General features: G+C 52.9%; 1 protein-coding gene across 1 annotated transcript; it reads left to right on the top strand.

The window, feature by feature from the left end:
- RSPO1 (R-spondin 1) lies at positions 1-25,839 on the top strand. Its single transcript, XM_002750686.6, has 6 exons — positions 1-321; positions 4,883-5,264; positions 18,932-19,123; positions 22,577-22,726; positions 23,013-23,201; positions 23,982-25,839. Exons 2-6 carry the CDS (start codon positions 5,171-5,173, stop codon positions 24,146-24,148), a joined length of 792 nt encoding a protein of 263 aa, XP_002750732.1. The 5' UTR covers positions 1-321; positions 4,883-5,170; the 3' UTR covers positions 24,149-25,839.

Below are 25,839 nucleotides of genomic sequence, written 5' to 3'. Positions count from 1 at the left end.
GGGCTGGGAGCTCCGGCAGAGCGGAGGCGCGACGGAGAGCACCAGCGCAGGGCGGAGAGCCCGGAGCGGCCGGCCAGAGTACAGCATTCACTCGGGTGCTGCAGAGAACCAGGGCTGCTCCAAGCCGCCCCGGAGGACCGATGCGCCGGGTGGGGCGCTGGCCCCGAGGGCGTGAGCCGTCCGCAGATTGAGCAACTTGGGAACGGGCGGGCCGAGCGCAGGCGAGCCGGGAGCCCAAGACAGTCCCGCAGCTGGCGGGTGAACGAACCGCGCCCTCGCCCCTCCCCGGCCTGCCCCCCCGCCACGACTGGCAGCACCACGGTGAGTCCCCTCGTAGCTGCCCCGTCCTCCTCCCCAGCGCCCCCTTTCCCTGGAGCTGGGGTGCGGCGGGCCCTCCCGTCGGGGGTGGTTCGGGCTGGGTTCTGGGGGGAGACGGCAAGAGGAAGAGGGAGACAGCACTGATCGCTCTCCGGTCGGTGATCAGGAGAGGGCACCTCCTGCACCCCCTCTGCAAGTCTACTGCGCCCGTCGGCCCTCCATCCGGCGGGCAGTCCCCTCCCCTCGAACTCTCCTCCATCCCGCAGCCTCGGGTGAGCGTCCTCACTGGCAGACCTGAATTTGCCAAGTCCACCAGCCCCGTTCACACCCCGCCTCCAATCCAGAAGTTCTCGATCCCTGGTCTCATTGACTCGGATTCCCCCAAGTCCCACGGTCTCTGGTGACCCCCACCCCAGTCCGCAGCCTGGGCCTGGGTTCGACGTGGCAGGCGGCAAGCGAGATGGCCCCCGGTGCGCAGCCAAGTGACTCCGCTCCCTGGCCCTCGGGGTCTGGCGCTCTGGAACCATGGTATCGCATAGCTGGGGAGAGATGAGGATCTGTTCGCCCGGGGCTCCCAGTAGTACCGGGACGGTCTTGGATCGAGGGTGCTTGCGGGGCAGGAGTTTTCTTGTGAAACTGGCCTCTCGGACAGGGACAGCTCTCTTGGCTCTTGAGGGATAGCCAGAGGGACCTCAGGTCCGCGTCTCCCTCGGCACCTGTTGGGGCCTCTGCGGGATAGTCAGGGAGGGAAGAGGAATGTGCGCGCTTGCGGGGGTGATGGAGGGGTGAAGAAGCCTTCCTCCTCTGCCCTTGGTTTTGGGGGCGGGGGCACAGCCCCAGCACCTGGCTTCGCTCCCACCGACAGGCTAATCCGGACAGGTCGGACAGGCACTTACTCGGTCCCGCCCCCCCACCCGCAATTCTTCTGCCCCTGCCTGCCAGCCTACTGGGCCGCCAGAACTCTCCAGCCTGTAGCTTGCCCGGGCCCGGGGAGGGCTAATGAGAAAGTATCTGGATAGTTTACATTTTGGGGTCTGTGTCTGGCCCCTGACGGAGTACCACTTTATTCTGACAGCATTGCAGGCACGAAGGTGAAAGTTATTCCAGCCCCCTCCTGGGTCTTTCTGCCCTGAGAGCCACCCCCAGCTGTGTCATCTCCCCAGCCTCTGCCTTTCCTTCCTAGACGCCTGTGGCCTCTCGCTTTGGTCTCCAGCCCCAGCTAAGCCTCTGCCCCAAGCCTCTTCCCCACTTTGCAGGTCCACTCCCCAAGCGGGCTTGGCCCCACAATCCGCAGCTCCCTGAGGGTTGCCCCGCCTTCCCCACACCAAGTCCTGGGTAGCAAACCTGAGGGCTGGTCACTAACTAGGTCTGTAAGTGCTGAGACCCTTAATCACTCAGGGCCAGGTCTCTTTCCCTGTAAAATGGAAGTAATTCTACCTGCCTCCTTCCATTGTGAGGAGTAAAGGAAGACCTGGCACATGGCAGGCAGTGGAAGGCATCTAACAAGTGTGAATCCCTCACCCCCACAGTGGCAGAGCGCAGAGCCCTTTCTTATCCACACCAATACCTGAGGCACTGCCAGCAGTTCCCATTCTATCTGTGTAGAGCAAGCCTAAAAAAATAAACTGCCAGTGCCATATCACCCAAAGCCCAAAGGAAATCAGAGGACTCAGAGAAATGAGGCAGGCTGCTTAAAGGGAGTCGTCAGCTCCTATTTCCTCTCTCAGCCCTCGTCCACGCTGTCCGTGTCTGCAAGTGTGCGTGCATGTGTGTGGGCATGCGGGGTCAGGGACTAGCTATAGGAATGAGGGCGGGACCTGTGGCCCTCTGGGACTTGGTGCTGCAGGGTTCCTAGTTCAAGACCTGTTCAGCATTTCAAATCAGATTTCTTATAAGATCCTGGATTTTCCACTCCTCTTTTGAAAAATCAGAAGATCTGGCAACAATCGGCCAGAGCTGAACAGCATATGCTCCCTTTAGATGGGGCATTTGCCCTCCGGTTTACCCCCTCCACATCCAGGTTCAATTGTATATGTCGTTTGTACCCCCGGTGTAGAGGAACTCTTAGCCTCTTTACAGGGTTCATTCTATATGTACCTTTTCAAAAAGTGCTTACAACTCTTCCCATCCCAGGGGTGAGGGAGGCCAGTGTTACTTGCTTCAGTGAAATTCACATCTGGATCCTTCTTACTGTTTCTCAGCTGAGATTGTGGTTCCCTGGTAATTCAGGTGGGAGTGGGCCAGAAGATCACCCCTGGCAAGGACTGGGTGAGTGTGGCAGGGGTCAAGAAAACCAGGACCTGGGAGGATTGAGGAGGAATTTAGAGGGAGAGGAAAGGGAGGGAGCTAACGTTTGCTGAGCTCTCACCCTGAATTGCCAGACACCATGACAGGTGGGCATAAGGAATGCAGAGATGCATAGGGGACCTTTTGTGCCCCAAAGAACCCCAGGATATTGATCACACAGAGTCCGAGTCTTGCAGACCCAGGGTTAACACCAAGTTTGTCTAATGCAGTGTTTGTCAACCGTAACGACTCATGGAACAGATCTGCCAGGGATTCTCAGACCTCAGTTTGAGAAATGCTGCAATTAAAGGCAAATCCTATCACTCTGAGTGATCGCTTTGGTGTCGAGGCAGTCAACCATAAAGATAAATGCAAATATGGAAATTGCATAACAGTGCTCAGTAGATGATACAGAACATGTTCATATGGCTTTTTGAATGATCATTAGCACGTAGGTGCAAAATGAAGCTTTGGTCATAACAAATCCAGCAAATATTATTGAGTCATCACTATGTACCCAGCACCAATCTAAGCAGTTTTATGTATTAGCTCAGTTAAGTCATAAACAACAATAACCTTCTTGCAGATAAGAAAACAGGCTCAGACCAGCTAAGCAAGGTAACACAGCTAATAAGTAGCAGAGCCAATATTCAAAGCCAGGCAGTCTGGCCCTGAAGTTTATGCCCGTGACTATCATGCTATACAGGCCAGCTTCTGCGACTACACACTTGGGACTGAAGAACCCAGTTCGATAAACTCAACTGGACATCTATAATTTGTAGGTGATTTAAGTGTGTAGTGGGGGCTGGAGAAGATAGAAAGACTTTGGTAAGTCAGGTGGGGAGTACTGGAGGGGCATGCAGGGGTTGGCAGCTGACGGGCATTTGGGGGTGGCTGGGGGCATCTCCGCTGGCTCCGGCCACAGCACCAGGTGGGATCCATCAGCCTCATGTAAACAGTTCTCACAGGCAGCTTAACCACTTGAGTGTGTCTGGCCTTCAAAGCCAGTGGGAGAGGCCAAGGAGGGAGGTACTGAACTCCCTTAGGGGATAATGATTTATCTCCAGTGCAGGTGGGCTCTGCCGGGGCCTCCCTGAGAGGTGAGGGGATGCGCTGGCACTGAAGAGCCTAGAGGGTAAAGGGTTAGGATAGGGGGCAGGAGGGGCACCTCCATTCCAGCACCTCAGATCTCTCATTCCTGAGCCTGAACTGTGACTCTCGGTTAGCCTGTGACATAGTCATGCTTGTTCCCATTTGATAGATGTAAAACTGAGGCTCAGCGAGCCTCCATGACTTGTTCAAAGGCATCTAACCAGTGAAGGGGAAGGTGACGGCCCCTGGCATCCACAGAGCCTTTGTGCTACAGCCCTGCATGCTCTGTGGTGGTGTGGGTGTGCATGGGGGAGTGTGGGGTGTGCGTGGGCAGGCAGCTGCTGTGAAAGAACTCTGGAGCGTTGGAGCATGAGTGTGTGACCCTGTGAGGGGAGCAGGGTTTTCATTCTCACTCCCAGGTTGGGCTCAGATGTCCAACTTCCCAGACACATCTGATCAGGGGAGGGACCAGCTCCCCTGCCCCCATCACCCCAGCCGGCCAACGGGTCCAGAGACCTGGCTCTCGCTGGGCTGGGGGATTATCCCCATTCTCTGTGTCTCTGGCCAGGGCGGGCATTGCTGCCTCTTTTATCCTCTCACAAAGGCCAGGCCCGCCGGGCCTGCTGTGTCAGAGTTTCTGTGGCCGGGGGAGCCTTACTTCCTTTTCTCCCGCCAAGCCCAGAGGGCCACCACGCAGAGTCTGCCAGCTTGCTGGGGGCCACTGCTCTAGCTCCAGGACAGGTGAAAAGCACATGGGTGACTCAGCCCTGGGAAGAGAAGGCCGAGGGGTCACTCATGGAAAGACAGAGAGAGCTCCTCTTCAAGAGACAGGACATTACTGCAGCATGAGATCTGTAGGGTAGACTTAAAGAAGGACTTCCAGTTAGAGCTGGAAAATAGCAGGCAGGGGACCAGCTGACCCCCATTACTGAGAAATCATCAGTGACCCACAAGTTTGGTTTGAATGTCCACCATATTCTGGCTACACAGGTTGCCAGCTCCAGTCCCAGTTTACAGAATTCTGCAAGATACGGAAAGGAGTGGGTTTCTTCTAGAAGGGTGCTAGGTGGGTAACTTGTAACGTCCAAACATTTTGAGCTCCCACAGTCTTCTGGGTAGGGTAGGAGGCATAGGTGGGAGGGCCCCGGTACTGTAGAATTAACCCTTCTCTCTCCTCCCCGCACAGGTTGGTTTTTGGAGTAGACCCTGCTGACGTGACAAAGAGATCTCCCATGTGACACTCCGAGGTGCCTTTGAGGAAGTCTCTCTTTGAGGACCTCCCTTTGAGCTGATGGAGAACTGGGCTCCCCACACCCTCTCTGTCCCCAGCTGAGATTATGGTGGATTTGGGCTACGGCCCAGGCCTGGGCCTCCTGCTGCTGACCCAGCCCCGGAGGTGTTAGCAAGAGCCGTGTGCTGTCCACCCTCCCCGAGACCACCCCTCCGACCAGGGGCCTGGAGCTGGCACGTGACTATGCGGCTTGGGCTGTGTGTGGTGGCCCTGGTTCTGAGCTGGACGCCCCTCACCATCGGCAGCCGGGGGATCAAGGGGAAGAGGCAGAGGCGGAGTGAGTAGCGGAGTGGGGTGGGCCACAGCCGGCCTTGGGAGTGGGAGGGGCCACCTGGGAACTAGGGCTCTTTAGGAGTTTTATTCCATCACGACCCCTGCAGATGTCCAGTCTGTCCATTACAACTTTGTAGATTACTCAGTAGATGATCCTGTTTGTGGATTATTCAGTTGGTGGATTAATTTGCTGAGATTACCCACTCTGTAGATGACTCACTTTGTCTGTTTTCCCCTTTGTAGACTCTGCTTTCTAGATTAACCCCTCTCTTGTGAGGATCCAGTTTGTGGATTACGCCTTTGAGGATTACGCGCTTTGACATAACACCATCTTTGTGTGGTATCCATGGAGATGCTTCCCCAAACCCCCTGCCCTGGGGCTCCTTTTTGGCCTAATGTGCAGCCCTCAACCCTTTTGGGTTAGGAGCTCTGCACAGCTTAGCACTGGGCAACAGGGCTTCCCCTGCCCAGATCATGGGGCAGGAACCATGGAGTAGGGAGGGTCGGGAGACTGTCCACTGCTGTGGCTTTTAAACCATGCCCAGTGGGATTCAGGGAGCTACAGTGGTGTTGAAGGGGAGACAAGCAGGCAGGGGTCTGGCCTCTGCACCCTTCAAACCAGAGCAGCCTCAGGTTTCTCTGCTTTTGGTAATAAGCGTACACGTAAGATGTCATTGGAAGAGAAGGTTCTCATAGCTTAAAAACAAAACCAAAATCCTATCGTTGTACAGATGGTAAGAAAGGGGAAGAAACCAGCCTAAGGAGACACAGTTGATGTTGGAACCCAGGTCTCCTAATGCCTGTGGGCCCAGTCTTCTTGAAAGCCGAGTTTGACAGAGGTCAAAGGTGATCTGTCCCCAGCCCCTTGATGGGCACTCCTCAGATTCGGCTTAAGATCTCCAGTGATGGGGCCCGAGTATTGTGGGGGTGGCCACCAGGTGTGAGAGGCCCACACAAAGGAGAGGGTGGGGGCTCTAGAGTCCCGAGTCCTCATCTGTCTTTTGACACCCCACACGGGAAGATGCCACGCCCACAGGCAGGAGGTCTTCCTGAAGTCTAGCCTAGCTCCCTCTTGCTTCATGTTTCCCTGCAGACGGAGGCCCCCCAGTGAAGGCTGAAAGGCAGCGGGGTTTTGCTGGGGCTCCACGAGAGCAGTCAAGGCCAGGACTCAGCCCAGGGAGTGAAGCTTAGAGAATTGGTGAAGCTGAAAATCCCTGGCTTAACAAACAATTAGAGACGGTTAGGTTTAATCAGCAGCAAGGCCTTGATTTTCCTCCCTTCTCATCTGTTGTGGCCAGTATTTTGGACTCCATGGGCCAGAAGCGGTTTAGCGGTTTATAATCAGTCTCCTCTAGTTCCGAAACAAGAGAGACAGAGAGAGAATGGGAGAAACCATTCACGCCCCTGCGACATGCTCATGTTCCTATCACTGACCCTCACGCATGCACAGCCTCACACCCGCCTACACCAGAGGTCATGGGACCTAAGTTCAAGCCTGTTGTATTAAAAAGAAAAGGAAGTGGCCGGGTGCAGTGGCTCACGCCTGTAATCCCAGCACTTTGGGAGGCTGAGGCGGGTGGATCACAAGGTCAGGAGATCAAGACCATCCGGGCTAACATGGTGAAATCCCGTCTCTACTAAAAATACAAAAAAAGTTAGCTGTGTGTGGTGGCATGTGCCTGTAGTCCCAGCTACTCAGGAGGCCGCAGCAAGAGAAAAGCTTGAACCCGGGAGGCAGAGGTTGCAGTGAGCTGAGATGGTGCCAGTGCACTCCAGGCTGGGTGACAGAGCAACACTGTCACCAAAAAAAGAAAGAAAGAAAGAAAAGGAAGCACTAGACTTGGCATCAGTAAGGGCCTGGTCCTACGATGGGGAATCTCCCACAGCAGTTTTGACATGCTCGATTTTCATACAGCCACATCTAACAGCTGTGCGAGCGTGTGAGCCAGTTTTTATTACCAAGTGATGTGAGTAACAGGCATCCTAGATGGTAAAAGTCAAGGGTGGGGAGAGGTGTGGGGGCAGGCTCAGGGGTGCAGGGACGGATGAAGGTTGTGTGTTTGGCAATACTTATTACATCATAGCCACAGTCATCGCAATCAGGAAGCTGAAATGTAATGTATAGGAGGATAGTAAGGCTTACATGAGATAATAGGTATATACACGTATTATTTTGTTTTGTTTTGTTTTGTTTTAAGGTGGAGTCTCATTCTCTCACCCAGGCTGGAGTGCAGTGGCGGGATCTTGGTTCACTGCAACCTCGCCTCTCGGGATCAAGTGATTCTCCTGCCTCAGCCTCCCGAGTAGCTGGGATTACAGGCGCGTGCCACCATGCCCGGCTAATTTTTGTATTTTTAGCAGAGACAAAGTTTCGTCCTGTTGGCCAGGCTGGTCTCCAACTCCTGACCTCAGGTGATCCACCCGCCTCAAAAGGTATACATGTTTAACAACCTTTGTAAAACATCAAGTTCTGAGTAGACTCTGGATGCAAATCATTGTTATCTAAACAATGTGCAGAACATTTTTCCTTAGGGATTCTGGGGCAGTAGGGAGGGAAGAAGCAAAATCAAGACGCCTGTGTGTGCCTGCTCAGCCTCTAGACAAGACAAGCGTGGAAGGGCGCTAGGCAGACCTGGAGGCAGGAGTAATCATGCTGCCTGCGTATGAGCCTCAGGGCTGCTGACTCTGGCTGACAGTCCTCAGCTGCAGGTTAGGAGGGCCACCAGAAGCCACCCAATCTAAACCTGATCCTGAGCTATCGTATACCAGTTTTGAAGCCAGACATGTCTGACCTCGGAGTCTGAGTGATGGTCTGCGTGCATGGAGCGAGAAAAGTTGAGCAAACAACTTCTCTCTCTCTCTCTTTTTTTTTGAGATGGAATTTTGTTCTTGTTGCCCAGGCTGGAGTGCAATGGCGTGATCTCAGCTCACCACAACCTCCGCCTCTTGAGTTCAAGTGATTCTCCTGCCTCAGCCTCCCAAGTAGCTGGGATTACAGGCATGTGCCACCACGCCTGGCTAATATTTGTATTTTTAGTAGAGACGAGGTTTCACCATGTTGCCCAGGCTGGTCTTGAACCCCTGACCTCAGGTGATCCACCTGCGTTGGCCTCCCAAAGTGCTGGGATTACAGGTGTAAGCCACTGCGCCCGGCAAGAACTTCTCTTTAGCTGTGGATTGTGAAGTCCCCTTGCAAGTCCTTCTTCCCCTGCTCTGTGCATTGAGGCCCTTGCCCCTCCCTGAATTCCTGTTCACTAAACCCCTTGTCTTCTTGCTCACCCCTGATCTGGGGTCTCTGCACCTTTCTGAATCCTCATTCCCACTCATCCCTCGCATTTAGTACATTCTTTCCTGAGCCCCTTCTCCTCTCTGATTCTTGAGGTCCCCTCCCTCAGTCCTGACCCCAAGGAAGCCTCCCTTTATTTATTGAGCCCTGAGTTCTCCAGAAGCCAGGCGCTCCCTTTGTACCCTTCCTCCATCCAGAACCTCTACCCTCGCTGCACTGACAGCCTTACAGTCCCTCATCCTTCACTGAATCCCCGTTCCTTCCTTGGGTCATTCCGCAAATGTTCACTGAGATCCTGCAAGCTGGCCCTGATCGCAGAGATGAATCTCCAGGAGCCGGCAAGCGAGTGGGGGAAGACAGCATGTCAATCCAGTTTAGGAGTGCTGCACGGGAGAAAAGCCGGGGGCATGGAGAGTCCCCGGGAATTGGGAGGAGGCACAGAGTGTTCCTTTAGGAGGTGAGGCGCAGCCAGGAGTAGCTGGGAAAAAAAATTATCGAGGGGATGCTGGGGAGCCCTAGGATTTCCACTGGAGAAGCTGTGCTGATACCTATTTGATACACTGGGGATCTTTTCTGTTGGAAAGAAGTGTTCTGCTGCTAAACAAGCCGCCCGGAGCCCACTGGGACACAGCAAGGAAGCTGTCTGGGGCTGAGGGGAGGCTTAGGGGAGAAGATGCTGCAGGGGAGAGATCGGGTCATTAAGCTCTTCACACCCTCCAGGCTGAGGAGTTTGGACTTGGCCTAACTCCAGCTACGGGTGGTGAGGAGCCACTGAGGCTTTCATCAGGGAGCCCAGAGCCCAGCTGCATAGAGGGTGGGGGAGGTGGCTCGAGGCGGGAGGCAAACACTCCAGGTAAGAAAAAGTGAGGATCTAAACTGAGCTCGCAGTTGAGATAACGAATCCTAAGTACAGCCGGGCATGGTGGCTCATGCCTGTAATCCCAGCACTTTGGGAGGCTGAGGCAGGCAGATCACCTGAGGTCAGGAGTTCGAGACCAGCCTGCCCAACATGGTGAAACCCCATCTCTACTAAAAATACAAAAATTGACCTGGCATGGTGGTGTGCACCTGTAATCCCAGTTACTTGAGAAGCTGATGCAGGAGAATGGCTTGAACCCTGAAGGTGGAGGTTGCAGTGAGCCAAGATCGTGCCACTGTACTCCAGCCTAGGTGACACAGAGAGACTCTGTTTCAAAAAAAATCCTGGGTCCTCCCAGCAGGACATGCCCAGATGCCAGGGCTTGCTGAACGTGCAGGTCCCAGGAAGCCACAGGAATAGATCCACCTCCTGGGACAGCATATGGCCTGAGAGGGGCCCTGCCCTACCCACTTCCTCGGTTTCTACACCAAGGCCCCGCTCCCTATCCTCCTACCATCACCAACTGAACTCAGGGCTCTCTTACTGAATCCAGTTCCTCCAAGACTAGATTCCACCCCAGAACCAAGATCATCACTCTCTGGGTCATGTTGAGTTCTCCCCACCCACCACTGTCCCTAACCCATTCCACCTGAGTCCCTCATCCCTGTTCCATCCTGGTCCCACCACTGTAATGAATATTCATTAGGATCCATCCATACACCACCCCTCATCTTAAGCCTCTGTCTCACTCACATATCCTCAATGCTATACCCTTGTGGAGCCTTATCCTTTTCTGAGCTCCCATTCAGAAGATATGGGCTCTGCCTGCCAAAGCTCTTTCTAGTGAGAGAAAAAGACATATTAGCAGATAATAACAATATAAGGTGACGTTCACCATGACAGATTTAAGTACTGGGGGCGTGGGAACACAGAAAAATACTCCACTGAGATTTTGCAGGGAGGTGAGATCAGGAAGACTTCCTGGAGAAGGTGACTTTAGTTCTGAGACTTGAGGGAGTTGGTCAGGCCCAAGAGGAGGTGGAGAGTGTTCTGGGCAGAAGGACCAACCTGAACAAAGGCACACAGGTGCGAGACAGTGTAATGTGTCCAGACAAACAAAAATAGTTTGATATTGCTTAGGGGTGGTGCTGACGGCTGAGGTGGGTGGGATGGGCCCACAAAAGCTTTTTAGGTCAGGCAAGGAGCTGGGTCTTCATTCTGTAAGTGATGGGAGCCATTGAGAGATATCAGGAAGGGGCGTAAAACCATCAGATTTTTAGCTTAAGAAAGATTCCTGAGGATGAAGAAATTGGGAACTGGGTGAAGTGAAGCCCCTGGGGAGGAGGAGCTATGGTCCAGGGCCTTCTTCATGGGGTGTGGGGCTGAGCTGCCCCACAATGCCTCATCACAGCCCAGCGACTTGAAAGGGCTTTGTACGGGATGAAGGAGGCTTGGAGAGGGGGGATTAAGGGCACAGCCCTGGACTGCTGGCTCAGTGAAGTGGGCTGGAGAGCAGGGTGCTTGGGAGCTGAGGGAGGTGGGGGGGTGGGGAAGGTGGAGCTGGGGGTGCTGAAGAAGCCAGGAAGGAGGGTCCCTCCACTGCAAGCACCCCCTCACCCTCACTGAGTCTACCCAGCCTCCTCAGCCAGGCTTACAGTCCTGCAAGGGCACCCCTCTGCACAGCCCCCATAACAGACAGCAGCAGGAGGGAGCTTTCTTGCTTTTGTTCCTTCTTTTCTTTTAGAGACAGGAGCTCGATCTCAATATGTTGCCCAGGCTGGTCTCAAACTCCTGGGCTCAAGGTATCCTCCCACCTCAGCCTCCTGAGTAGTTGGAACTACAGTGTGTGCCACTGTGCCCAGCTAGAGACGAGCTTTCTAAACTACCAACCTGATGATGCCCTTCCTCACCAAGAGAATATATAAAGCCCTATGTTCCTTTTTTCATTTGAGGCTGGGTCTTGCTATGTTGCCTGGGCTGGTCTGCAACTCCTAGACTCATGTGATCCTGCCTCAGCCTCCTGAGTAGCTAGAATTACAGGCACGTGCCTCTGCACCCAGCTATATAAAGCCCTATTTTCCATGCCATGGTCGATCCAGGACATGTGGTGCCTCAGAGCCTTTGCACTGGCTGTTCCTCTTGTGCAGAGGAACACCCTCCTCCTCTAGGTCAGGGAGTGCCCTCTGCCTCTCTGTATCCAGATGTGTGACCAGCCCTGCCTCCCTCGTTCTGGGTGGGCTTTTGTGGCTATACTTCCACATTTCAGCTCTTAACAGTCCTGAGCACCTGTGGGGTGTGCAGTAAACATCTGTGGAATGAACGAGCCTTGGCTTTCCCCTTCTAAATCATTATGCATTCCCCCAAATATCTACCATCTTCCTTGGATCCTTCCTTCAAGGCCACATTCCCATTGTGGAGCCTCCTCTTCTAACCCCTGATCCCCTCACTGCCTCTCCGAGCTGAGAACACCCTGTGCTTCCCATCCCCTTGATAAACATCCCTTTCCTTGTTTATCTGACCCCTGCCTATCACGGAGCTCCCATTCCTCTTGTGAGCCCCCAAACCCTCTCTGACCCCCTTGTCCCTGACTGCAGCACCTGGTTCCTCCTGCTAACCAAGGCCAGCCTCACTGTCTGAGTCTGTGTCGTGACACTCCTATATCCTCGTGTCCTTGGGTCTCTACTCCATCAACGTCCCCTGCCTCTGAATCTTTTAATCACATCCCCCACCCCCAGCCGTGCTCTCCCCTTCTCCATCTGTGATCTCTGATTTTCTGTTTCCCTCCTGGCGTTATCTCCACTCCTTCCCTTCCACTGACTCTGAAGCCCACAGTGGTTTGGCTCTCGTCTGCACCTCTCCACCAAAACCGCCCTTCTCAAGGTCACCCAGCCAATGACCACTGAGAGTCAAGTCTTACAGATTTGCTTCAGAGCTCACTGGCCTTGCTTCCTTCCAGCCCTGGTCCCTGAAGAGCTTTCCCCTTTCCACCTGACTCCTGGCACCTCTCTCAGACTCCCCCCAGCTGTCCAACAGTCCTTCTCCATGTCTTTCTCGAGCCTAGCTGTTGAATGCAGGTGTTGGCCAAGGCACCATCCAGGCTCTTCTGCTCCCACAGATCTAACTATCACCTTCTTTTTTTGAGCGAGGATCTTGCTGTGTCACCCAGGCTGGAGTGCAGTGGCTCAGTCATAGCTCACTGCAACCTTGAAACCCTGGATTCAATCAATCCTCTAGCCGCAGCATCTCAGGATTATGGGCATGAGCCCCCACGCTAGCCAACAGCCACGTATTAAAAGAAGGGGCTCAGCCGGGCGTGGTGGCTCACACCTGTGATTCCAGCACTTTGGGAGGCCGAGGAGGGTGGATCATGAGGTCAGGAGTTGGAGACCAGCCTGGCTAACATAGTAAAATCCTGTCTCTACTAAAAATCCAAAAATTATCTGGGCGTGGTGGCGGGCACCTATAGTCCCAGCTACTCAGTAGACTGAGGCAGGAGAATCACCTGAACCCGGAAGGTGGAGGTTGCAGTGAGCTGAGATTGCACCACTGCACTCCAGTCTAGGCAACAGAGCAAGACTCCATCTCAAAAAAAAAAAAAAAAAGATTTCCTCTCTCTGTTTCCTGACCTTCCTTTCACTGCTCAACCACTGCCTCCTGTCCACCCCAACACCCCACTGACACTGCACTTACCAGGGTTGCCCCCACCCAATTGGGCTCACATGACATCTCAGAAGCAGTTGGCATGTTGATGCCTCCCTCTTCCGAGTGTACTCTTCTCTTGGCTCCCATGATGTAATGTACTTCTCAGGGTCCCCTGCCTTTCCGTTGGCTCCTTCTCTGCCTCTTCGTGGACCTAAGACTTCTCCGTCCTTCTCTTCAATGTCCAGTTCCTCTTCTCACTCTAAACCCACTCTTCTTGCCCTCTCATGGACTGGCATACATTTGAGGACTCTCTGATGTTAAGAACTCCACCTCTTTTTAGCCAAGCATAGTGGCCTGTGACTGTAGTCTTAGCTACTAGGGAGGCTGAGGCAGGAGGATCCCTTGAGCCCAGAAGTTTGAGGCTGCAGTGAGCTATGATTGTGACACTCCAATTCAGCCTGGGCAACACAGTGAGATCTCATCTCAAAAAAAAGAAAAAAAGAAAAGAAAGAACTCCACGTCTGAATCTCCAGCCAAAATAGTTCTCTTGAGTTCCAGACCCACATGTTGAATTGCCTAATAGACATCATTCCCTGGATGCTCCACAGGAACTGCAAACTCAACATGTGTAATACTTAGCTGCTCATCATTTTCCCAAACCTCCTCCACCTCCTGTGGTCCCTCTCCCAGGGAAGGGCTGTTAGAGGAGCCCAGCATCTCGAGGTCACCTTGTGCTTGCCCCTCAGCCCCTCTTGTTGAATGTGTCACCTCGTCTCATTGACCCTGCTGCCTGACCATCTCAGATGTTTCTCCTCCCTGCTCTCTCCTTGGCTCAGCCCAGCCCTACTGGCTTGGAGTTCTAGCCTGGGAGTCTTCCTGTCTCCACTCTTGCCCTTGGACAATCCATTCTCTATGGAGTGATCTTTCTAAAATGGAATCCTGACCATGTCTCTTGTTGTAAACTTCCCACTGGTTCCTTACGACCTTCGGGATAGGGTGTGAACTCCTCCACCCGGGCTCAAGACCCTTCCTCATCCAGCCCCTGCTTCCCTTTCCAGCTTCCTGCCTCATCACTCACTCCACACCCCCGCCATGCTTACCTGATTCTAGATTCCCTTCCCCGGGTGTGCCACACTTCCTATGCTGTGCCATTGACAGAGCTGAAGAAAAATGCACAAGGGGAATTGTTGCTGGTGGAATGAGAGGTGGGCAGTGGATCGGAAAGGGCACCTTTTGCAAGCGTGTTCTTAACACAGGGGATAATGAAGGCATAAATGAGTATGACAGCATAGCTTGAGAGGGCTGCAAATGCGACGCTGGGATCATGGCCATTACTGAAACTAAGGCAAAAACCTAGAGGGCGCATTCATTTCAATGAATTAAATAAAAACAGTGAGACATAGACAATTTAATATCTTTGATGTGGAAGGGGTGCCTAAAATCTATAATGACTCATGAATTTGTAACACAGTCAAATAAAGGCCCAGAGTAGAAAAATAATCCCAAGGGCTCCCTCATAACTCCAATGCTGCATTTGGAATATTTTTGCCCATACAATAATTATGCCAACAAGAACAATCATGATTTTTATTTTTATTTTATTACTATTATTTTGAGACAGTCTTGCTCATCACCTAGGCTGGAGTGCAGAAGCAATCTTGGCTCACTGCAACCTCTGCCTCCCAGGTTCAAATGATTCTCATGCCTCGGCCTCCTAAGTAGCTGGGATTACAGGTGTGTGCCATCACACCTGGCTAATTTTTGTATTTTTAATAGAGATGAGGTTTCATCATGTTGGCCAGGCTGGTCTTGAACTCCTAGCCTCAGCCTCCCAAAGTGCTGGGATTACAGGTGTGACCCACCACGGCCAGTCTATTATTATTTTTTGTAATGGAGACAGGATCTCCCTATGTTCCCCAGGCTGGTCTTTAAACTCTGGGCTGCAGTGATCTGCCCGCCGCAGCCTCCCAAATTGCTGGGATTACAGGTGTGAGCCACCACACCCTGTCTGTAAATTCCATTTTCAAAAAATATATAATCTAAACATACTTTCAGTATCCATGCCACCTCAAATTGTCCTACCCTGGTCTCTCTATACTTTTGTCTCCTCTGCCTGAGACACATACTGGCTGAGAAATTTTGTCCAATTAATTTACCTTTCCATTCCCTCATGTATAAAATTCTGCATAATAGGCTAGGTGCGATGGCCCATGCCTGTAATCTCAGCACTTTGGGAGGCCAAAGCGGGTGGACCACCTGAGGACAGGAGTTCTAGATCAGCCTGACCAACATGGTGAAACCCCGTCTCTACTAAAAATACAAAAATTTAGGTAGGCATGGTGGTGGGTTCCTGTTATCCCAGTTACTTGGGAGACTGAGGCAGGAGAATCACGTGAACCCGGGTGGGGAAGGTTGCAGTGAGACAAGATTGTACCACTGCACTCCAGCCTGGGTGACAGAGCAAGACTCCATCTGAAAAAAGAAAAGTGGATTCTAAATTTCTTTGAAATAACAATAATACCTACTTCATGGGCTGTGGTAAGGATTAAATGAGTTGACACTTGTCAAGCACTGAGAATGGTGCCTGCCACAGAGTCAGTGCTCAACATTTAGTGACACACTGCCGCCACTGTGGTTACTACTGTGTTGTTGTGACAAGCTGGTGTTTGTTATCACCCTCCTTCCTTCGGCTGCTCTCCTTCCTCACTCCTCCGTGTTCTCCTGTTCTGAAACCAGGAATGATTCCTGGAGCACAGACTCACGCAGCAGTTGTCCAGAGTGGACATCCTCATCTTCCCTTTGCAGGGAAGCACACAAGATTCATTGTTCTGCCCAGGTTCCCAGACTGGGCATCTGGCTCCAGGTCCTACTGGCTCTGAAGCCTGGGCTCTGGGTCCACTACCCTGTGCCATCTCCCACTATCTCTGCTCTGATTTTCCCCAGCTCTCTGCCTTCTGCCTGTATCTGTAGCTCCTCTATGCCTGGCTCTTCTTCTTTTTTTTTTTGAAATGGAATCTTGCTCTATCGCTCAGACTGGAGTGCAGTGGTGAGATCTCAGCTCACTGCAACCTCCACTCCCTGGGTTCAAGTGATTCTCCTGCCTCAGCCTCCCAAGTAGCTGGGATTACAGGCACCCGCCACCACACCCAGCTAATTCTGTGTGTTTTTAGTAGAGATAGGATTTTGCCATGTTGGCCAGGCTGGTCTCAAACTCCTGACCTCAGGTGATCATCCACCTCAGCCTCCCAAAGTGCTGGGATTCTAGGTGTGAGCCACGGCGACTGGCCGCTGCCCGGCTCTCGTTGCCCTACTTGATCAAGTTAAAGTTCCGTAGCATGATATAAAGACCGGATACCTTACCTTCCACCATTCCCATCTCCACCCCAAGTAACTACTTTTCCTTCTTCTCCTTCCCTCTCACCTTGCTTCTCTTCCATGGGCTTCTTTTTATGTGTTGCCCCACAGCTCACCCACACCCCAAGCCAAACATCTGGGAACCATCCCAGGCTCCTCCCCATGCCTCTTTCCTCTCTGCCTGTTAGCCGCCATGGCCTGCCTACTGGTTGCATTTCCTAAGCATTTCTCAAATCTGTCTTTATCCCCTCTATCCCTGTGGAACATAATTTTAAGACTTTCTCACTTTTCTCACCTGGATGATCTAGTCAGCTTCCTCCCAAACAGTCCTTCCACCTCTGGTCTCCTCCCTGGCTACTAAAGAAAATTTCCCAACATGTAAATTGGACCAGGTCTTATCCCTGCTTAAAATGTTCTAATGGCTCCCTGATGTCTAAACAGTCTGAGAAGGTCCCAGAACCAGTGTTCTGTGGCCAAAATGCTTGGGAAATGCAGCTCGCTCTGCCCCCGCTTAGAGAGTCGGTGAGCACAGGAGAGTGATAAAGCTTGAAAGAAGGCCTGCAGTAAAGAAATCAGTTTAGATTTGGTTGACCCACGGGCTCCTGGTCTTACCTGATACAATAGCCTTCCGCCCACATCCTCCTAGTCACATTTGGGGGAATCAACTTGTAAGGAGTACTTTTTGGGAAACGCCATCTGGCAGGATCAAGTTCAAGTTCCTTAGCATGATATAAAGACAGAAAACCTTACCTTCCACCACTCCCCTCCCAGTCCCCTCTCCACCCCAAGTTATCTGCAATTCCGCCTTTTGCTAGTTTTACACCTCTGTGGTCCTGCTCCCTGAGTGCCCTTAGTTCTATTTTCTAAAGGACAAATCTGTACAAATTCTCTAAGACTTGGCCCCAATGACACCTCCTTTGTGCCTTGTTTCCCTCCTTCTTTTTGGGTCTACCATTGCTTGGCCCTGTGGCTCTCAGCATTCACCTGTTTGCTCCACTGAAAGATCAGTTCCTCTACAGAGTGGCTTATATGCCTCTGTCCCGGGGGTCATGCTGCGCAAGGTCCATGGAAGGGGCTCTATGAGGATGAAACAAGTGAGTGAGATCAAAGATCTTGAGACTCGGTGCTAGAATGGAAGACCATGAAGCCTCAAAGGATGGTTCTTTTTTTCTTTCTTTCCTTCCTTCCTTCTTACTTTCTCTTTCTTCTCTCTCTCTCTCTCTCTCTCTCTTTCTTTTTGAGAGGGATTCTTGCTCTGTCACCCAGGTTGGAGTAGAGTGCACCGGCACAATCTCAGCTCACTGCAACCTCCGCCTCCTGGGTTCCAAACGATTCTCCTGCCTCAGCCTCCTGAGTAGCTGTTATTACAGGCATGTGCTACCACACCCAGCTAATTTTTGTATTTTTAGTAGAGATGGAGTTTCGCCATGTTGACCAGGCCAGTTTCAAACTCCTGGCTTCAAGCAGTCTGCCTGCCTCAGCCTCCCAAAATGCTGGGATTACAGGCATTAGTCACTGTGCCTGGCTTCAAAGGATGGTTCAGAGCCAGGGTTTCTCAACGTCCATGCCATTAACATTTTGGACCAGATGATTCTTTGCTGTGCTTGATGCATTGTAGGGTGATTAGCCGCATCCCTGGTCTCTACCCACTTGATGCCAGTAACAACCCCTTTCCCCAGGTGCGATAATAAAAAAGGTTTCTAGGCATTGCCAAATGTCCTCCGGGGAGCAAAATCATTAGTGGTTGAGACCCCTGTTCTAGGCATAGATTATTCCAGTTGTTTTTGAAAAGGGAAGGTGGCCCTTTTTGTGTTTTACTCTTTATCCCTCTTGCCTTTAAAACTTTCTCAGAGATTTATCTTTATTTTTATTTCTCTAGACAGAGTCTCATTCTGTCGCCCAGGCTGGAGTGCAGTGCCACAATCTTGGCTCACTGCAACCTCCACCTCCCAAGCGATTCTCCTGCCTCAGCCTCCTGAGTAGCTGGGATTACAGGTGCTCACCACCATGCCCAGCTAATTTTTGTATTTTTGGTAGGGACAGGGTTTCACCATGTCGGCCAAGATAGTCTTGATCTTCTGACCTGGTGATCCACCTGCCTCTGCCTCATGAAGTGCTGGGATTACAGGCATGAGCCACTGTGCCCAGCTCTCAGAGATTTTTAAAACCCTCCTTCCATACCTAAGGCTGAATGTTTTGTGCTCTGGGGAGAATGGATAAGTTCCAGGAAGGGTTCAGCTTGGGTTGCTTCTCTGGGGTTGATGGAGCCAGCCTAGAGGGTGAGCTTGTGTTATGCCTGGAGCTAGGGAGACACGAAGGACAGCATCAGTGCTAGCTCTCTGGAGAAAAGCTACTGGGAGACGTATAAAGCAGCCTTGCAGAGAGCTGCCAGCCTGGCCTGTGCTTTCTGAGAAGCACATTCCTTCTGTGGAAGGAAACACCAATCTATTCACTTCCCATCCTTGTGGGAATCTGGATAGGCAAGGTTCCCTCCCACAGCGGCCTCCTCATGCCTGCTCCACCTTTGCAGTCAGTGCCGAGGGGAGCCAGGCCTGTGCCAAAGGCTGTGAGCTCTGCTCCGAAGTCAACGGCTGCCTTAAGTGCTCTCCCAAGCTGTTCATCCTGCTGGAGAGGAACGACATCCGCCAGGTGGGCGTCTGCTTGCCGTCCTGCCCACCTGGATACTTCGACGCCCGCAACCCGGACATGAACAAGTGCATCAGTGAGTCTGGGCAGGGCTGTCGGGTGCGGGGCTCTAGAAGCTCTGGACTGGGGGAGGGTGCTTTGAACCATTGGTGACAGGCCAGAGAAGCAGAGGGGGCTCTGAGGAGAGGAGATGAGGCTCCAGTTCAAGTATCCAGCCGCACACTTCCAACTGTGTGTAAATAGTAGAACCCCATGTCCTCCCTCCGCACCTGCCCCTACCTCTGTTCCCACAGGTCACCCTCCATGTCCCAGCCTGTCACCCAAGCCATACCCTGAGTTCCAACCTCTCCCACCCCATCCATCAAATCACCAGAGCCTGCCTGTCATCACGTTTCAGTCCTCACTGCCACTGTCCTCCCCAGGTTCCCAGCACCTTGCTCCCGAACCATTGCAATGGCCTGTTCATCCATCCTCCAGCCTTCATCTGCTTCCCTGAAACCCACCTTCTGCACTGCAGCCAGAAAAATGCTTCTGAGACACACACCCTACCCCATGACATTCTGAGACACACACCATGTCCCATCACATTCTGAGACACACCCTGTCCCATCACACTCCTGAGACACCCTACCTCATCACATTCTGAGACACACACCCTGTCCCATCACATTCTGAGACACACCCTGTCCCATCACACTCCTGAGACACCCTACCCCATGACATTCTGAGACACACACCATGTCCCATCACATTCTGAGACACACCCTGTCCCATCACACTCCTGAGACACCCTACCTCATCACATTCTGAGACACACACCCTGTCCCATCACATTCTGAGACACACACCCTGTCCCATCACACTCCTGAGACACAAACCCTGTCCCATCACACTCCTGAGACATACACCCTGTCCCATCACATTACCTGAGACGCACCCTAAACCATCACATTCTGTGACACACACCCTACCCCATCACACTCCTGAGACACACACCCTATCCCATCACATTCTGAGACACACACCCTACCTCATCACATTCTAAGACACACACCTTACTCCATCACATTCTGAGACACACACCCTTCCCCATCACATTCTGAGACACACACCCTGTCCCATCACACTTTTGAGACACACACCCTGCCCCATCACACTCCTGAGACACACACCCTGTCCCATCACACTCCTGAGACACACACCCTGTCCCATCACATTCTGAGACACACACCCTACCCCATCACATTCTGAGTCACACACCCTATCCCATCACACTCCTGAGACACACACCCTATACCATCACACTCCTGAGACACACACCCTGTCCCATCACATTCTGAGACACACACCCTACCCCATCATACTCCTGAGACACACATCCTATACCATCACACTCCTGAGACACACACTCTGTCCAATCACACTCCTGAGAAACACACCCTACCCCATCACATTCTGAGACACACACCCTATCCCATCATATTCTGAGACACACACCCTGTCCCATCACATTCTGAGACACACACTCTGTCCCATCACATTCTGAGACACACACCCTACCCCATCACACTCCTGAGACACACACCCTGTCCAATCACACTCCTGAGACACACACCCTACCCCATCACATTCTGAGCCACACACCCTGTCCCATCACATTCTGAGACACACACCCTACCCCATCACATTCTGAGACACACACCCTACACCATCACATTCTGAGACACACACCCTATCCCATCACATTCTGAGACACACACCCTGTCCCATCACATTCTGAGACACACACCCTGTCCCATCACATTCTGAGACACACACCCTGTCCCATCACACTCCTGAGACACAAATCCTGTCCCATCACATTCTGAGACACCCACCCTGTCCCATCACATTCTGAGACACACACCCTGTCCCATCACATTCTGAGACACCCACCCTATCCCATCACACTTTTGAGACACATACCTTACCCCATCACACTTCTGCTTAAAAACCACCATTAGCTCCACATGGGCTGTAAGGGATCCAAGCCCAGACAGCCTGCTCGTCCACTCTCTCCTCTCTCTGGCCTGCTGGCTCCTGGTTTCCACACCAGCTGCCGTTTCAGGTGCTCCAAGGCACATGTCGTCCACATATCTCCACCCCTCCTATTAAGCTGCACCTGCGATGTAGATGTACTGGGGACACGTGTAAGCACACTCGGGGGAGCAGTGCCAATACCCCCACCACCTGTTCATGCCTTCTCATTTAGAATGCATTTGCAGGTCTCATATCAGTTGAGCCTCACAACAACACTGGGAGGGAGACAGGACCCAAGGGATGGTGCCATTTTCAGGGCTGACAGCATTGAGGCCGGGAGCGTAAATGACTGGCCTAAGACTAGACTGGATTCTGAGCTCAACTGTGCCACTTCTTCCTTGTGTGACCTTGAGCATGTCTCAAGCTCTCAATGCCTCATCTTTAAGAGTTTTTATCCCCTAGGGTTGTTGCGAGACACGCCTGTAAAGCCTTAGTGTCTGGCACTCAATGAATGGTCCCTGCTATTGTTCTTATTTTTGTTCTTAATTGACTGGCAACCAAACCCAGGAATCAGAGCACTAGGGAGGGAAGGAGGGAGGGAAGGAGAGAGGTGAGGCTGAGACAAGCATGGAGGACATGGGAGTTTCTGAGGATGGAGGTGGGACCCTGGAAGTTGTCCTCTTGGTCCTCGGGTGATTAGGGTCAGGAGCTCTTGGCTACACCAGCTTCTAGAAAACTGGCAGCGTGGGCTTCAGGTGCCAGAGCCTGGGAGGAAGTTAGCCCCGCCTGCACTCTGGGAAGGAGAGATTGTGAAAGACCCTGCCTGCTTCCAGCCAAGCCCTGCAGGACCCACCCTGCCCCCACTCTCCCAGAGGAGGGAACTGGCAGCGGGGAATCAGGGAGGGACCCAGGAGTCCTACCAAGGTGGTTCCTGGAACTCAGCCTTGCAGAGGGAGAGGAATTTGCCCTGGGATGGCTTCCCCCTCCTCCACACTGATTCTTGCCCCAGGCAGGAGGAGAACCACAGTTTAGGACACTGTAATGCCCAGCAATGAGGGAAGAGGAGATCCCGAAGCCACTCTCTGGGGGTCATTCTGTCCCTCAGTTCAGCTCTGTTTAGGCTGGCCCTCTGGGCACTGTGAGATGCTAACACTCCTGTCCCAGCCCACCAAGCCCAGGGGGTCCCACCCTCCTCCTCTGAAACTGCTCTCTGGAGCGTCACCTTGGGTTCCAGGGATGGAGCCTGGGTTCGAGTTCGAGTTGGCTGATGGTAGCGGGAGTCCCAGCCAGCTCTCAGGAGCAGCCACTGCAGCTTCTTCCCTGGCCGGCCTGCCGCTGCCTTTCCTTTCCCTGTCCTCCCCAGAGTCTTCTGCAGTAACTGCAGCTCTAGGCCAGGGTCCTGCCCTCCATGTTGGTGGGTGTGGACGGAAGGGAGGGGGTTGGGGCCAGGGATGAGGGGAAACGTTCCCTCCAGGCTGGGCCAGAGGCCCCCAATCTGTCCTCTCCTCAGAATGCAAGATTGAGCACTGCGAGGCCTGCTTCAGCCACAACTTCTGCACCAAGTGCAAGGAGGGCTTGTACCTGCACAAGGGCCGCTGCTATCCAGCCTGTCCTGAGGGCTCCTCAGCTGCCAATGGCACCATGGAGTGCAGTAGTCCTGGTAAGCCATGGCAGGTACTGTGGGCAGAGGGTCCAGGACCCTAGGAGGAGGAGCCAGGTAGGCATCCGGCCAGAGAGCGGAGGGCTGGGGTACTGTGCAGGGAGAGCTCATCCTACACTCCTTTCTGGGTCTCCAAGGACTTTTCTGCCCTCTGGACTAAAGATACCTGCAGCCTGAGGTCCAGGCAGAAGGCCATCGGGAGGCGCTCCGCTGGGGTGTTCTGGGCCAGGGATGGAGACCTGATCCCCTCCTCCTTGTTCTCTCTCTTCCCTTCTCTTCCTGCTAGTGCAATGTGAAATGAGTGAGTGGTCCCCCTGGGGGCCCTGCTCCAAGAAGAAGAAGCTCTGTGGTTTCCGGAGGGGCTCCGAGGAGCGGACACGCAGGGTGCTCCAGGCCCCTGGGGGGGACCATTCTGCCTGCTCTGACACCAAGGAGGCCCGGAGGTGCACAGTGAGGAGGGTGCCGTGTCCTGAGGGTGAGCTGCAGCCTCCGCCTCCCTGGGGTCAGAGCTCAGGCACTGGCCACCGCAGGTCCCACCACCTCTGCTTGCTGCCTGCTGCTCAGGAGAAGGCTTCAGGGCAAGGCCAGATGGGGCACCCGCAACTGAAGATCTCATGCTGTCCAATCCAGATGTCAAGTCCTTACAGAGAACGGGGCCCCAGAACTCTGCATGGTAGAAGCTGGAAGCTTCTGTGATCAGTATCCTTCCAGTTTCCCCATTTCTTCTGAGCTAGTGGATGTTCATACTAGAAGGCCCCTTGGAGGCCGGATTTGTGGATGGAAAGGGGGCACTAAGACCCAGAGAGGTGTAGTGATTCCACCGAAGCCACACAGCCTGCAGTTGGCAAGGAGGTGGCTGCTGTTCTTTCCTGGCCCCAGAGGTGGCTGGTGGTGGGTACAGGATGGAGGCAGTCCTGCCTGTTCTGAGGGTGCACTGAACACCTGGGAAGTACTCTTGGTCCACTGAGATCCAAGGTCTGAGGAACTCATGAGGAAGAGGATGATGTCTTGTGTGCCTTGAGGGTTGGGGGTGAAAGGGCCCTTGGGATGCCTTCCAGTGCCCATGCCGCAGGGTCCTCTGAAGTGGCTGCTGTCAGAGGAGGTCATGATGACCCAGCTACCTAAGGGCAGTCTCCAGACTCCTCCTTGCCTCCCCTTCCTGGCTTCCTCACACTCCCCTCCTAGGGCCTGTGGCCATGCCCAGGGCCTCCCCTCACATCCTTTGTTGATTCTTCCTGCTGTTTGCTTGTTGCAGGGCAGAAGAGGAGGAAGGGAGGCCAGGGCCGGCGGGAGAATGCCAACAGGAACCTGGCCAGGAAGGAGGGCAAGGAGGCGGGCACTGGCTCTCGAAGACGCAAGGGGCAGCAACAGCAGCAGCAACAAGGGACGGTGGGGCCACTCACATCTGCAGGGCCCACCTAGGGACATTGTCCAGCCTCCAGGCCCATGCAGGAAGAGTTCAGTGCTGCTCTGTGTAATTAAAGCTTTCCTGAACTGGAATGTTGGGGGCAAAGCATACACACACACTCCATCCATCCATTCACACATAGACACAATACACACGCACTCAAACCCCTGTCTACATAGATAACCATACATGCGTGCACACATGTGTGTGCATGTACACACAGACAGACACAGACACACACACACACACACACACACACACACACACACACACACATCCCTGAGGCCACCAGAAGACATTTCCATCCCTCGGGCCCAGCAGTACACATTTGGTTTCCAGTGCTCCCAGTGGACATGTCAGAGACAATGCTTCCCACGTCTGAGACCAAACTGCAGAGGGGAGCCTTCTGGAGAAGCTACTGGGATTGGGCCAGTTGGTGTGGTAGTTGGGAGCCAAGCTTGAGGACTGCTGGTGACCCAGGGAGAAGCCTTCTTCCCGCCCCGGTCGGCACGCCCAGCTGTGTGACTTTATCGTTGGAGAGTATTGTTACCCTTCCATGATACGTATCAGGACTAACCTGACTCTGAAAACTGCTTAAAGGTTTATTTCAAATTAAAAACAAAAAATCAACAACAGCAGTAGCCACAGGCACCACATTCCTTCCTTTGCAGGTGTGAGGATTGGCAAGGTATGCATGGGAGCAAGAAGGGACAGGGCATTTCAAGAGACCCCAAATAGCCTGCTGAATAGAGGGTCATGCAGAGAAGGACGAAAACGTAGGGGATGCTCTGAGGGTGGTAAACAGGCTCTCTATATCCTCGTTACTCAGAGTGTGGCCTGGGGAAGCAGTGTTGTCACGGGGCAGCTTGTTCGGAATGAGAATCTCAGGTCTCATTCCAGACCTGGTGAGCCAGAGTCTGAATTGTAACAACATTCCTGATGATTGGCGTGTTATCCAAATGTGAGAAGTGCTGCTGTAATTCCCCTTAAAGGATGGGACAAAGGGCCCCGGCCATCTTGCAGCAGGAGGGATTCTGGTCAGCTATAAAGGAGGACTTTCCATCTGGGAGAGGCAGAATCTGTATTCAGAAGGGCTAGTGGCACTGCTGGGGGAAAGGGGTGCATAGGTTCCCAGCGATGGTTGGGGACAGTCCTGCTCAAAGGGAGGGCAGTGGATGGAATGACCCCTTGTGGCATTCTGAAGTGTGTACCAGGCTCTGGACTACATGCTAGGTTTCCAGGGAGTAGCCAAACACAGGCCTTGCTCTTTTGGAGCTTGGAGGTTGGTGGGGAAAATTATAGGCATGCACCAAGGAATCATACAAACGCATATATAACTACAAAAGGATGCAGCCAAGGGCAGGTGGCCACTGGCATCTATGTACAGCTAGGAAATAAAATACTTCCTCTCGGGGAGGCTTCTCAAAGGACATGATATTTGAGCCAAACTCGGGTAGAAGGATTTAAAACAAAGACAGGTGCTGTCTAATGGAAATATGTGAGCCACATATATTTTTGTCTAGGCAGGGTGGCTCATATCGGTAATCCTAACACTTTGGGAGGCAAAGATGGGAGGATGACTTGAGCCCAGGAGTTTGAGACCAGCCTGCGCTGCATGGTGAAACTACTGGGATTGGGCCATCTCTAAAACAAACCAAAAAAATGTTTTTTCTAGTAGCTACAGTATAAAAAGGAAAAAGAAAAA

The sequence above is a fragment of the Callithrix jacchus genome, chromosome 7, assembly GCF_049354715.1.
Source record: "Callithrix jacchus isolate 240 chromosome 7, calJac240_pri, whole genome shotgun sequence".
In the NCBI taxonomy this organism is placed as follows: Eukaryota; Metazoa; Chordata; class Mammalia; order Primates; family Cebidae; genus Callithrix; species Callithrix jacchus.
Note: the sequence above shows the minus strand (reverse complement) of the source record. Positions and strands in the feature narration are given on the sequence as shown.

Excerpts from the sequence above, each read along its gene's own strand:
- RSPO1 (XM_002750686.6), top strand. The coding sequence starts at position 5,171 with ATGCGGCTTGGGCTGTGTGTGGTGGCCCTGGTTCTGAGCTGGACGCCC. Across the intron at positions 19,124-22,576 it reads GGACATGAACAAGTGCATCA|AATGCAAGATTGAGCACTGC; the intron begins GTGAGTCTGGGC and ends TCCTCTCCTCAG. Across the intron at positions 23,202-23,981 it reads GAGGGTGCCGTGTCCTGAGG|GGCAGAAGAGGAGGAAGGGA; the intron begins GTGAGCTGCAGC and ends TGCTTGTTGCAG.